The sequence below is a fragment of the Tiliqua scincoides genome, chromosome 6 (assembly GCF_035046505.1).
Source record: "Tiliqua scincoides isolate rTilSci1 chromosome 6, rTilSci1.hap2, whole genome shotgun sequence".
Taxonomy (NCBI): Eukaryota; Metazoa; Chordata; class Lepidosauria; order Squamata; family Scincidae; genus Tiliqua; species Tiliqua scincoides.
In genome coordinates, this window is record NC_089826.1 from 68,082,595 (window position 1) to 68,096,706 (window position 14,112).

Here is a 14,112-nt window from a genome sequence, read left to right on the forward strand (position 1 = left end):
GCTGCTGGTTTGTGTACTGATTTTGGACTGCCTTCTCGTGACTGTGACCTGCTGTATCCCTGACTTCTGGACCGTTTGACTGACTACTCTTCTGCATGCTCATTTTACCAATACATGCTTCTGCAACAAACAAGCCTGTGTCAAAGAAGCCAAGCTTCTTTGGCTCTGTTTGGGATCGCCTGCTTCTTTTGCTATCTCCCTATGCTTCCGTGCCATTCTGCTATCAGGAAAGCAAGGGCTATCCTCCCCTGCTGACCTGACACAAACTGTGGGTCATGACCCAATTTATGGTGGTTCGTGAAACTGACAGGGCAGGTTAGGCAATGTGGGTCTCAAGGGTTAAACAAGATTAACTTGGTTAATTAACTTGGTTAATGCTCCTCTTGGGAGGAGCATTGCTGCCCAATCCCCATTATAGCCACACCCCTTGGCATTTATAAATAAGGCAGCAGCCTCTAGAGCCTCTAAAACTGTTGAGAACCACTGAACTAGATTGGAACCACTGCCTTAAGTTATCAAAGTGGTGGGTCACAACCCACCATTGGGAACCAAAACTGGGCCATTTCCCCTTAAGGGGAGTGGCCCCGTAATGGGCGTCCCAATGGCGCTACAGCGATTGTGGTGCTGTGGGAACCAAGGGGCTTTCCCCCTTACCTGGGGGGGGGGGTCAGCCGGCCTCCGGAAGAGTTCAGGAGGACCACAGCCCCCTCTGCGAGCCTCCCCAATGTTTGAAATAACTTTATTTGGGAATTGGAACACACTTCCGAATTGTGTTCAAAAACCGGAAGTGCACTCCAATCCCCTAGCAGAGCAATTTCAAACATTGGGAAGGCCTGCAGAGGGGGCTGTGGGCCTCCTGAACCCTCCCTGAGACCAGCTCAACTGCCCAGGTAATGGGAAAAGCCCCTATGTTCCTGTGGTGCCATGATCGTTGCGGCACCATCGGGACAAATCCCTGCCCCCACAACTATTTACCTGCAGTACCAAAGTCCGAGTAGGACTTTGGGAACCTCTGTCTTAGGAAGACAAGGAAAGCCTCACTAGATCATAGCCAGCTATCTTTCATCCCATTCTCTTTTTTCTGACAGCAACCCATCCTGAATTTGTGACAGATGCTTTTTACTGTATTGGGCATGCTACTGTTCTCTATGTACTGTTGGACACATTCCTGTTTCTGTCTGTTATTTGAAGATTTATGCAGTAAAAAGATTTTAGTCAACTCCCTTTCCTTAACAGCCAGTGATATTTCTGGCTTTCATTGATTGGTTTAGCCTGTATTTGAATCAAGCTTATCAATTAGCTATCATCAGTTCCATGGCTGTGAGTTCTAGAAATTTAATTGTGTCTGTGTGAAGGAACATTTTCTAAACAACTGAAGCCACATTATTGGCAAAGAAGGCCCATTTATTTCCTTGGATGTTTTTACCAGGTAAATGACTTGCAGCTTAATCTTGCAGAAAAACTGGATTACTTGTCCACATTTCTAATGTAGACTATTCTTCTTGTAATTTTCTCTGACTTTTAGGTCTTGTAACAAGGTTACGATACCCAGTGACTCCAGCAACAAAACCCTCACCAACTACTGCAGGATTCAGTTATGGTATGTTTATGTGATATATTTTTCTAGGAAAAATGAGATTTTGTAGATCTAAAGTGATGAACTAAAATTTGGCAATGCATTTGCCTCTCACCTTTCTGCTGTTGGATTGCTTTAGATATGAGAGATGTTGCTTTAGGTGAATTGGATTCAAAATCTATACAGTTGTTGCTTTATAAAATTTCTCTTTAGAAACTTTTTGTATATTAGAAGATTGGGAGCTGTGAGATAAAAAGGGTATCTTAAAAAATTTTTAAATTTAAAATTTTTTTAAAAGGATTATTAAATTGAAGATCTTGCCAATTAATTTTGTAGGAAAAGTGTTATGAGGAAGAGAGAATCTGCAAGGTGGTTGGACAGTATACTGGTTTTAAGAGGAGATAGAGTATTCTTATGATGTTTTTTTTTAAAAGAACAGGGCTATATGCTTGGTATATTTTATGTTGTGGGCTTAGAACAACTTGCGTTATTGGATACATCTGTATGGTGTGTTACTCTCTTAACAGATAAGTGGGAAATTAATCCTGCAGAACTCACGTTTATGAGAGAATTGGGCAGTGGGCTCTTTGGAGTGGTGCGTCTTGGGAAATGGAGGGCACAGTATAAAGTGGCCATCAAAGCAATCCGCGAAGGTGCAATGTATGAGGAGGACTTCATAGAGGAAGCTAAAGTGATGATGTAAGTAACTGGGGAGGTGGTAGCCATTAATTTTAAAACTCTAGTCAGCCTGGGGCCCCAAGTGCATCATCTCCCATCAGGTTTCTCCATGCTCTTCATGATGCAGTCATGCTCTGTCTCTCCTTAGAAACGCCACACACAGGGCCATTTCTATGATAGCTATGTGATGAAATCTGCTTCTTGGGGAGAGCCTTCAGGTATTCATTTTTAGCTTCATCTACCATGATGTAAACACACTTCTGAGAACTTTTTATCAGGAAGGCATTGTTTAGATTGGGTTTTTCAATTCTGCTGTGACTTTAATAGGTTGAATTTTGTTAGATGGTAATAAAGTAAGTCATGATTACTCAGGCCTGTGAAATTGCCGGTCAGAAATTTTTTTTTTTAAATTTATGGTGCTTTTATATGAATTTGAGGTGCTTATTCTAAAAATTGCATCTGTTTTGCCCCATCTAATTTCAGAGATAGGGCATAGCCTTGTTAGTGAATAGTTTAAGCAGCTTCCTTGTGAGGAAGCCATGGTGTAGGCTTCCTCATGAGGAAGCTGCTTGAATCATTCACTAATGAGGCTATGCTGTATCTCCAGAACTAGATGTGATCGGGCAAAAATGATGCCATTTTTGGAATCTGCATCCAAATTATACCCAGAAACAGGACTAATTTTTAAACTAAACCCAGGAGGAGGTCTAATTTTTAAGACGGCAAAATGTGTTTTGGTCTGTGTTATAGGAGCTAAGTAAAGAGGTTATCACTTACCTGTGGATTGGGTCTGCCTCCCCCCATGAATGCCCATTCCAGGGGTGAAGGGAGCTTCCCTGGACCTTCGGAGAAACTGGAAGTTGTGTTTTTTAACTGTCAGGCTCACTCTGAGCCTGGAAGAGGCTGTGGATGAGCATCATTGACCTCTGCTGGGCTCAGAGACCCCTCTGGAGATGAGGGGAGCAGAGCTCCCCTTGACTCTGGAGGATGGGGGCGGAAGGTGTTCTTCCTTATTGCGGTTTCATGTAACCTCATGGGACGGAACCCCCACAGATACGGGGGCATGCCTGTACTTCTACATTTCTTTGCTGTACCTTCTTGCTTCCTCATGTACAATATTAAGCATTTTTAAAAAATCGTCAGTGTAGTCAATTATTTGATTATATCTATATAATTTCTGAAATTATAGCAGTATGTGTATTTTTAACTCCTTTCAGGAAGTTAACCCATCCTAAGTTAGTCCAGTTATATGGAGTCTGTACTCAGCAAAGACCTATTTACATCGTGACAGAGTTCATGGAGCATGGCTGCCTTCTGAACTATCTTCGACAAAGGCGTGGACATTTTACTAAAGACCACCTGCTGACAATGTGTCAGGATGTCTGTGAAGGAATGGAGTATCTAGAAAGAAATAGCTTTATTCACAGAGATCTGGTAAATAACTGGTTTACAAATTGATTTCTGATTAAACAATAAATAGAAATGCAAGCAAAGGCAGCGGTGTGGGGGTGGGGTTATTTTGTTTCTTACTGTAATTTACAATAGAGATAGCAGACCGAACTGTGAAATATCTATTTTTCAGAAAACTCTTGTTAAATTCAATGAAATATTTGTCCTTGCAACGATTTTGAAAAATTGTAGGACTATCTAAAGACATTTTGGTGTTTGTCTGAATTAGCTCTGTTGAAGTTAACAGGAGCAGAACAAGAACATAGTCCTATTGCTTAATTGTGGAAGTTTTGTTTAGAAAAAACACCTACATCTTTTTTCTTCCTCTCCTCAGTACTTAAGTGGTGTATAGCCACCCACTTGTGATCACTTTATGTAGTTGACAACATGGGCAGTGGCCTGCAAAAACGTTTGTCACAATAAAAGTGTTAACTTCAAAGTCTGTTAAGTCTATAGAAAACTATAAAGCATCTAACACAACTCCTTGCCTCTTGAAAAGATTCATCTCTAGTTCTACTGCTGTCAGTGTCACCCAGACTAAGCCACCTGAGGCAGTGGATTCAGATTCCATTATGCAAGGGCCGCTTCTGCACATGTGCAATTGTCAGGATTTAAGTGATGCATGTTCTTGTGTGGATGTCACATTGAAAACAATAAAAATGATGATTCATCTTTCAGGCTGCTAGGAACTGCTTAGTGAGTGAGTCAGGTGTGGTGAAAGTGTCTGACTTTGGAATGACAAGGTATTGGTCAATTTTATAGCCTTCTTATGACTTTTGCATTGGCATTTATACGGGGTGTTTCAAGAAAATGTACACACACTTTATAGTGTCAAATTTATTATGCTATAATTCACAAATATACTAAAATAATTCATACTGTCCAGGGCGGTCCTCACCTCCAGCCTCTGCAGAACAGCCTGCGGAACCCTTGACAGCCAGTGGTCTTTTCCATGGCCTGACTAGGCCACAGCACCCCCCCCCCCACACACACACAAAAGCAGCAGTGCAGCTGTTGCTGACAGAAGCTTGGCTGTCTGATGCGATTGGTGCCTGACAATAGCAACCATCCCCAGATCCACTGCGAGGAGCCTGGGTTACAAACGGCCCTACTCCCTCCAGGTAACTGGCCGACACTTTGGCCACGCAGCTGCAGCCTCAGCAACCTTCCAGGACAACCAGGCATGGAGAGGAGGCTCCCTCCAGGATCAGGGCCTGTGAAAGGGAGCATCACTTACACAGGAGCAAGGGCAGGAAGGGGTGAGGTGAAGAACAGAGGTGCCTGTATATAGATTTCCCCAGCAGCCAATAAGGTGCTCGGAAGAGGGTAGGCATCCACCTTGTGAGGGTGGCTGCCTGTGGTCCCTGGAAGGAGAAGGCAGGAAGAGGAATCCAGGTGGTTTAACCCCCTTGCCTGGCTGTGACTACTTGTGTTTCTCCTTTTGCTCCTGAGAAGGGCCTCTGTCTCCACCCTGGAAGCCTCTCCCTTGCTGCTAAGCGGCGTCCTCTGTGCCAAGCGGCCAGCACTGATGGCCCCCGATTCCCAGACGATACACACACATACACTGCATGTAGTGTACATGGAAGCAGTTGCTTGACCCAGCTGATTAGTTAGTTAATGAATTAGACCAAGTGCTCAAAATGTTCCCCATTGGCATTCTACATACTGCTGATGACATTGGTGATAAGGGATGGTTCCACACAATTACTTCCCTTAGATGTTCAAGTGTGGCAGGTTTTCTACAATGAATATGTATGAATTAAAGCTCATTAAAATGTGTACATTTTTTGAAGCAGTCTATATTTGAAATTTATCCTTGTAAATGCATATGATTCTGGATTGTATTTTCTCAGGGTTAAACTAGACGTGTGGGATGTATAAGATGGAATGATGACTTGTTTTTTTAAAAAGTGGTGGGGAGGGATTAAAATGGGGCAAAACTGCAATGGGAGTTAGGAATGCTTAGAACTTTCCTCCATCATGATTCCAATTCCTGTTGCATCCCCACATGTGCTATTTTTATATGAAAAAAACCAATTTTATAGAAACATATTGGATTTCAACATTTTTTTTTCTGTATAAAATAACATGTGAAGAGGATGCATTTGGGATCAAAACCATCGTGGGGGCAAAATTTTAATGCCCTTCAACCCCCTCTGTGGTTCTGTCCCATTTTTTGACACATGCACACTTTTTCTCCCCACATCTAATTTGATCCCTAATTTATGTTTGTGGAACTTACAGCAAGTGGCCATTAGGTGGTGATATGAACAATAATTGGTAAAAAGGACTGATGTCAGACTAGAAAAACCATACTATTTTCTTTTGTAGGTATGTACTTGATGACCAGTACACAAGCTCTTCAGGTGCTAAATTTCCTGTGAAATGGTGCCCCCCAGAGGTGTTTAATTATAGCCGATTCAGCAGCAAGTCAGATGTCTGGTCTTTTGGTAGGTGGTTTAAAAAAGAAGACGAAAGGGAATGAATTTTTCTGAAATTCCCAGTCTCATAGACATAGACCTCTTCAAATTATCCACTTGTGACAGTAATAATTTACGTTGTTCTAGAACAACATTCAAAACTGCAAAATGTGAACATTTCAAACAGCCAAAGAATCCTGAATTTAACTTTATTGTGGTGTTTATTGGTGTGGGCAGTGGGGAAGGACTTATAAACAGAAGTAGATTAGATTCTAAATCAAAAGAAACTCTATTTAAAGCTCTGCAAATGTCCTGAAAAGGTTTTTCCTGAAAAGGAAAAATCCATCATGGGTTACAAGCCATGATGTGTATGCGCAACCTCCTGATTTTAGAAATGGGTTATGTCAGAATGCCAGATGTAAGGGAGGGCACCAGGATGAGGTCTCTTGTTATCAGGTGTGCTCCCTGGGGCATTTGGTGGGCCGCTGTGAGATACAGGAAGCTGGACTAGATGGGCCTTTGGCCTGATCCAGCAGGGCTGTTCTTATGTAAGGTTCAGTTCTCAGCTACAGAATGTTGATGACAGGTGAACTACAGAATGCTTTGGGTGTCAGTTGATGGTTTGGGAAAATGGAATTGCTTGAGCATCAGCAGCTTATAGCAGTGGTTCCCAAAGTGTGCATTGCAATGCCTTAAGGGGGTTATGGTGCATCACAGAGATGCCGTGGGATGTCTGTGATGGCCCCTCCTACCAATTCTCCCAGACGGCGCCATCTTGAATCTGGCAAAATCTGGCAGAATTTTGCATGTTGCCATCTTGGAACTCATGAGATTTGTGACATCCAAGATGGTGGTGCCCAGCTGAGCAAGGAAGAAGAGGCTGCAGGGGTGCCGTGACTCTAGTAAGTCGGGTCACTGACTTTGTAGCATTTTTGAGACAGTAATTGGTGTTAAGTGTATATTCTACAGGGTTAAAAACCTCTCTTTCCCTCTGTGGATTTTCTTTTCCCATTTTCCAGAAAATTCCTCCTTACACAAACACAGCATATAAATTAAAGCACCCAGCCTTAAACCCAAGGTCATTAGCACTATATAATAGAGCACAACCAGGGGGTGGGAGAGAGAAAAGTTCATTTTTTTCTTTCCTTCCCTCCTGAGCCCCACTCCAATGGTTGGAGCCATCTCATAGGGGCTGAAGTCATACTGCAACGTTTTGTTGCTGGTCCTTGCTCATTGGGACATATTTTGTATTAATGGATTTATCTACCATTCCAGAATATAAATGTTGGATGTTCTGGCTCAGGGCTGTCCCCCCCTCTAATTATGATTTGTGTTTTGTGTATTAATCTTTCAGGTGTTCTCATGTGGGAAGTATTTACTGAGGGCAAAATGCCCTTTGAGACAAACACCAACTATGAAGTGGTGACTATGATTAGCCAAGGACATCGTCTGTTTCGACCAAAGATTGCCTCTAAGAATGTTTATGATGTGATGATGATGTGTTGGCAAGAGGTATGGTACTTTACACTTCAGTGACATAGTTGCAGACACTTCTAAAGTTTAGTTTAGCCATAGCTACTAACTGCCATTGTGAATTACGGTAATAGATTGGTTTTGTTTGCTAAAGAGTCTCACAATCAATAGGGACTCCTTAGTGTAGTCTTTTTTTCAGAGCACTGGAACAATTAAGTATCAAGATAGAGAGAACATACGAGATATAAAAGCAGTAAAGGAAAACAAATAAGGGAGACAAACCATAATGCATTTTAAATCTGAACTGAGAAATCTAAAGCCCCAAATCTGGACTCTGCAAGGCTGTTCAGAGGCCATCCAAATGAAATGAAATCATTTTAGAGACATGTTTGAGGTGGATGCTATCAAAAAGCTAAGAGAGAAAAGAAAAAGGCTGTTCTTGAAGCATCTGTTAATTCAGCAGATGACAGAAAGAGATATTGAACTTTATTAGTTACTGTATTGCCAGAAGGGCAAAGGTTCTTTCCTGATACAGAGAGAAGGAACAGACCAATGGGAGAATAACAGAAGCTGGGATTTATTACCTTGCATGAGCCACAATTTCCTCAAAGAGACAAAACACAATACAGAATTCTTGTGTCCCTCCAAGTAGAAGTGGCACTTCTACTGGATATGTGCTTCTCATGAATAAGTTTGCATGTGGCCCCTCTGCAGCTGACCACATGCCACGCTTGATGCATAGTGAATAACCTCCCAAGACTCCTTTTATACAGTTTCATGAGGAATAAGAAAGCTGACACAATCCCCTGAGATTTTGCCTCATCCAGGTGTGTGACCTTGGCTTAGCACCCAGAACATCTCCTGATATAAGGCAAGGGAGGCATCCTTACTAACATGTGCAAACTAATGAAGCATGACTCAGAACTTTTACTTAAATATTAACCTAATAGTGGATGAACAGACTGACAATTAGGAAGAAACTGTGCAGACCACTAACTCCTTGGCATACACAGATCTTCCGCAATGTGCCAATACAGTTCTGTCTACAAAAAATGCTTTAAGGGGTTAAGGAATTTTCTTTCAACAGGTGGAAGATGGGCCATGTGATTTGGTAATACTGATGAATAGTAAGCAATTTTTTTGCATGAGACAATGCAGTTTGCCTACTTAACTTTCCTTCCAGGATGTTGAGAGCTGTCTTAAAGGTCTTATAAAAAATATTAAATTGCTCTCAATTCCATCATTACTTTCTTCAGTTGATCATGATTTCTTGAGCAGTAAATGAAGTTTAATGGGGAAAAAATATTACTGCCTGTGCATTTTTGCCTACTTTTTTTGTTAATATTTCAGTTTAAAAAATCATTTTAATGGGAGTTTCATAATCATTATAAAAATATACTTGATTTTTCTAGAAACCAGAAGGACGTCCTACATTTCAGCAGCTGCTGCAGATGATTGATGCTATAGCAGAGGACGCTTCCTGAGAAGAAATGGCAGAGCCACTGAAGTACATGGTAAAGAGACAGCATTTCAGAGATGCTGCTGTGCTCCTGTTAAAGGGCTGGATTTGGATGCTGCTTGCAAGGACCACACAGGAACAAGGCAACAGCACACACCACTTTCTTGGCATCTGTAAGAGTTTTACCAAGACAGCCTTAGTTTGTTCAACCATTTAAGCAACACGCACACTTAACTGGGCATCTGTGCAGACTGCTAAGATGAAAAGCTTGGATCTATAGGTGGAGGCAGAGGCTGGACCTCTGAGCCTGAAAGTTACAGTCTAGCAAGCAACTATGAATTATACCCACGTTTTTTCTCACTTATAGTAAATAGTCCTTACTGTTGAAGAATGATACTTAAAGCAACTCTTGGGGCTAATTACTACCACAGCAGTGGTTTGTGGTGTTCCTGAAAACTCAGAACATCACAGTGGCTGGTGAAAGCTATAAATATTGTTGCTAGCTTGTGAGCTTAAGAGTGTTCTCCCTCTTAGTGGTGAGTACTGTTCAGCATCTACAGACCACTGGCTCTGAACCGCTCCCTTCAATACTGAGGGCCCAATCCTATCCAGCTTTCCAGCTCTGATGCAGTCATGTCAGTGGGGTGTGCATTGCATCCTGTGGTGCGGGGCAACAAGTCACAGAGGCTTCCTCAAGGTAAGGAAACATTTATTCCCTTCAGGGCTGTATTAAAGCTGCACTAGTGCTGAGAAATTGAGTAGGATTGGGCCCTAAGGATCTTACTTCTGTCTTCTAACAGAGTTTATAACTGGTGACTACCAAACTTAAAGGTCAGTTGTATTGTTTCTTCGTGCACTGTGGGACATGGCTGACAGAGCAGCTAAAGGAAAAGGAGCATAGCAAAAATTGTACATAAGTAGCATTATGCTGGGAAAAGTTGGGTTCAAATTCCTGCTTGGCTACAAAGCTCATAAGGAGACTTGCCCAATTACCATCTCTTAGCCTAACCTACCTCACAGGGTGGTGGTTAGGACAGAGAAACCATCCACAGTTGCTTCAAGCTCTATAGAGAAAAAGGTGAAATAACACAAAATCTTCTAAGTGACAAACTGGTGTAACTTACCTATAGATTATCAAATAAAGAAAGGAAGCAAACAAGCCTAGGATGGGCTTTAACACAGTATTCATAGAATAATTTATAGCATACGTACTGTAAATATACACTGCACACATGTATTTATATGAAATAGAAATTGTTTTTCCTGAAAGCTTTGAAAGCATAATTGACTGAGTCCTTATTGTGTATTGCAGGTTGTTTGTTATTTAGCACCTGTAGGGGAAAGAAAACATATGCCATGTTTTATTATAGATTGGAATGTTTAGTTTTGCTGTTATTTTGCACATGGAAAAAGCACCCAACAAGCCTAATGATGAAACATTATACAATAGTGTCTTAATAAAAACATGCTGTCATCTGAAATCCTGGTTTTAAAGGCTGTGCTACTGACTTGTTTCTGGGTATCTGTAACATAATTTAAGCTTTAGTGACACTTATTAGGTTGCCTCAAATTATTTCGCTGTTCCTGTAGTCCACTGCACTGTACTATTCTTGAGCATATCACAGGGCATTCTCGATCACATGTGGTAAAGTAACTGCAGGTCTGGTCCCATCATATGCAATAGAGTACCCCATTCTAAGGATCAAAAGTGGTCAGGGTTGGTCCAGATACAGCATGCTAAATGCTGTACCCCTTTGCTGATGTATCATCATCCAACCTTCTAGCTCAGCAAATTTCTCCTTTCCACATTTCTTCTTCCCGTCTGTCCCATTTTCCAAACTAATGAGTAGGAAGAGAAGCAGTGGAAGCAAGGAGATGGACAGACACTCCTCAGCAGATGGGTTTTGTGGTTGGGGATGAGGTGAGGGGATGCATAGTTGGTCCTCCCACCACAGTAAGCTGGGCCCATACTAGAAGTAAATCCAGGTGGGAAGAATTTGCAGGAAAGTAAGCAATAGGTATAAGGAGGGCTTGGTATCCTTTACTCATTTTTTTTCCTTAGAATTAGACCTCCCTGTTGTGAGTGTGACTTTTAAAATGGTCTGTGTTACTTGGTTTTAGTCTAAGATTTCACTAGAGTAGACTTCACTAGTTATACAAGCTTCCTGAGTCGGGTTTAACTCTATAGTATATTTTGAGAACATTCACCTAATGTCTAGAAATTTATCCAATATCCATAATCCGTATACCCAAGATTAATTTATAAGATCCTATACAAATCCCAACTCCTTAGTTTATACCCAGGAAAATGCCTCTTCTCCCAGCCACATTCCTAATTAGCTATTTGGAGGCATTCTCTACCCCCATTCAAATCTATCTGCCCTCACCAGGCAAAAGGGCTGGAATATTTGTAACAAAATCAAGATTCTTGGGAAACCCAGTTCTATATCCACTATTGCATTCTGTGGGGCTGTAGCACACTCATAAGTGCAGTCATTGCAGAAGCAGCTTTGCTGTAGGTATCACTAGAGGATGCACTTGGAATGCTAGGTATTCAAAACAAATCATCCGCACTATCTCAGGGAGGTTTCATATGGAAGGGGATATTTATTTTGAAAGAGGAAGAGTAGGAAGTATGAGACTTCAATTCTATGCAATTTCATTATTACTAGTTCCCCGGCTGGTCCAACTCCAGTCACTGGGAAATATTCCAAATCCCAAGAACGTTAAATATGAATAATAAAAAGGGGATACACGTGGTTTATCAAAACCATATATTTATTTTTGAAAATATTGATACAATTTTTAATCAGAAATTTAACATTTAAATAATTAACTTTATTCAAATACATTGTACAATATTTGACTCGAAGAGACACAAATTTCTTCTTTGAATGATGCTAAAATTTCCCTGAACACACAACTATGTTTCATCAATAAGCATTTTATACAACTTATTTCATTACAGGTGCCAGTGCTGAGCAGATAAGATTCTTAACCTCAAGTCTTTCTTTCATGAACAAATGTTGTACCTAAACAGCCAAAAGTACCACGCTATTCTACAAAAAAGAATTAACTGGGTCTTATTTAAAACAAAGAAAGAGCATCTTGCACTAACGTGCCTTGTAGAATTAATCTAACAAACCTTGAAGGAATAGAGCTAAGTTTACCACAACCTCAATTCAATTTTGCCCCCCCAAAAATTGAATGAATTTAAAATATTTGACTGCAATATGCTATAACCTACAAAGCTCATTTTAATGGCATTTTTCCTATCAGTACACTACAGTGAAGGAAAAGTTAGTCATTAACAAATTGCTTCTAAAAGCTATACGAGTCCGCTAAAAAAAATAGTAAATGTAATATTTTGAAGCGCATAGCCTGATTCACTTGGCCCTGGTATATGTCATCCAATGATCTAATTAGGGATATATCAGGACCTCAAATATCCCTCCTGGTAATCCACACACAAATCAGGAAGGGTACAGGATGCCCAGATGATTCTATGCTCTAGTGCTTAGGTAGTGATGTCTGGCTATGCACTAGTGCCAAAGTCAGGTCTCATTGAGGAAGACCAGACTGAAAATTAGTCAGGCCTATACTTTTTCCAACAATAATGCTACCATGTCTGAAAGGATTTTTGCTTACAATTTTTTCTCCCCATGGGTTTTGGGACTCAGTAATGAATCATGGATACTGAAAAGTTGGCTCAGAGTTGAGTATAGTACATGCAATCCAGATAGTACTTACTGATATAACCTCATTCTAAGGCAAAGCTTTTTGTACTCCATTATTCTGGTTGAAGATACAGGTGGGCCCCCATCTCCACGGCGGATCCTTCAAGCCTCCCCCTGGATACAGAAACTGCAGATATGGGGGAATGCTATGAAAATAACTGCCCTTAAGCCCTCATTACATTACCTTATTTTTTAAATAACCACACCGGAAACGCAGCTTTCTGAAGAACTGAACGTGCAGGCAATAAGCCTGCATGCTCCAGAGACACTAACAGAAAGCAGGAATTGTCTTGCTTCCTGTTAATCACCATCTAGCATGCAGGCTGGTTGCTTGCATGCTTGGTTATTCACTGAAGCAAGAAACACCCACATTCCAGCATGGCTACACACACAAAAAATAATGTAATGGGCATCTGAAGGGGGGTCTGGATCCATGGATATGGGGGCCCACCTGTACTCACACTTTCCAGTTTACACAACAGTACAGAAAAAGGTAACCCAAAATACAGGAAAAAAATCGTATACAGAAATAAAATATAACTCCATGTAAACAGTATTGTGAGGTGGTGGGGATGACAAGAATGTCTTCTAGAAATTTTTATCTAGATCATCAAGCCTGATCACTCAATAATTGGCTTCTCAAGATTTTTGTAGATTTCAAAACACTAGACTTTTGTAGAAAATAACAGGATTCAAATAGCCAATGAAAATTATAATGGAATTGAAATGTACAAATCCTTTTTTAAAAAACCAACTACACATGGAAACTAATTCAAGATATTTTGATAGTGTTAGAATTAACACTATGTCACTATTTTGACCTAAACAGCAAAACAAAATTTCCTTGAGGCTCTTTTAGGATGACAGATGAAAAATAAGCTATTTGAAAAATCATCTATTGATTGGGCAGGAACCTGCTACATACATGCATATTTTTTAAATACTAAGAAACTCATGTCTGAAAGTTTCACTACTCCCCTTTCATTTGGATGAACAAAGGAAAATGCTTCTAGAAACCATTTTGTGAACTGGGGGGGTGGAGGGTGGGTAGAGAATCTTGGTCAACCATAAACTGAATGTCATGTTAACATGGTTAGAATAGATTCTGATATCAGAAAAAGATGGAGTATTATTAGGTTTGTTAATTTGTGACTAGAGAACAGAACTGGTGAAAAAGAAAAAATCAAGCAAATATGCTTTTAAGGAGCCAGTAAAAATATAAAATACATATAAAAATTAGAATACTTGTAGAACATTTAGTGCTAGATGGCATATGAAAGACTCCTGATGAACTTTCCATTCTTTGCTAAAATCTAAAAC

At 40.6% G+C, this 14,112-nt stretch overlaps 1 protein-coding gene across 1 annotated transcript in view; it reads left to right on the forward strand.

The window, feature by feature from the left end:
- TEC (tec protein tyrosine kinase) overlaps window positions 1–10,505 on the forward strand; it is a 71,842-nt gene extending 61,337 nt beyond the window's left edge. The window contains exons 12-18 of the mRNA XM_066631647.1: window positions 1,526–1,600; window positions 2,104–2,275; window positions 3,472–3,688; window positions 4,382–4,446; window positions 6,035–6,153; window positions 7,478–7,635; window positions 9,009–10,505. Coding sequence (XP_066487744.1) covers window positions 1,526–1,600; window positions 2,104–2,275; window positions 3,472–3,688; window positions 4,382–4,446; window positions 6,035–6,153; window positions 7,478–7,635; window positions 9,009–9,080 — 878 coding nt within the window. The 3' untranslated portion in view covers window positions 9,081–10,505. The remainder of the gene's footprint in view (window positions 1–1,525; window positions 1,601–2,103; window positions 2,276–3,471; window positions 3,689–4,381; window positions 4,447–6,034; window positions 6,154–7,477; window positions 7,636–9,008) is intronic.
- Window positions 10,506–14,112: the final 3,607 nt, after the last annotated feature.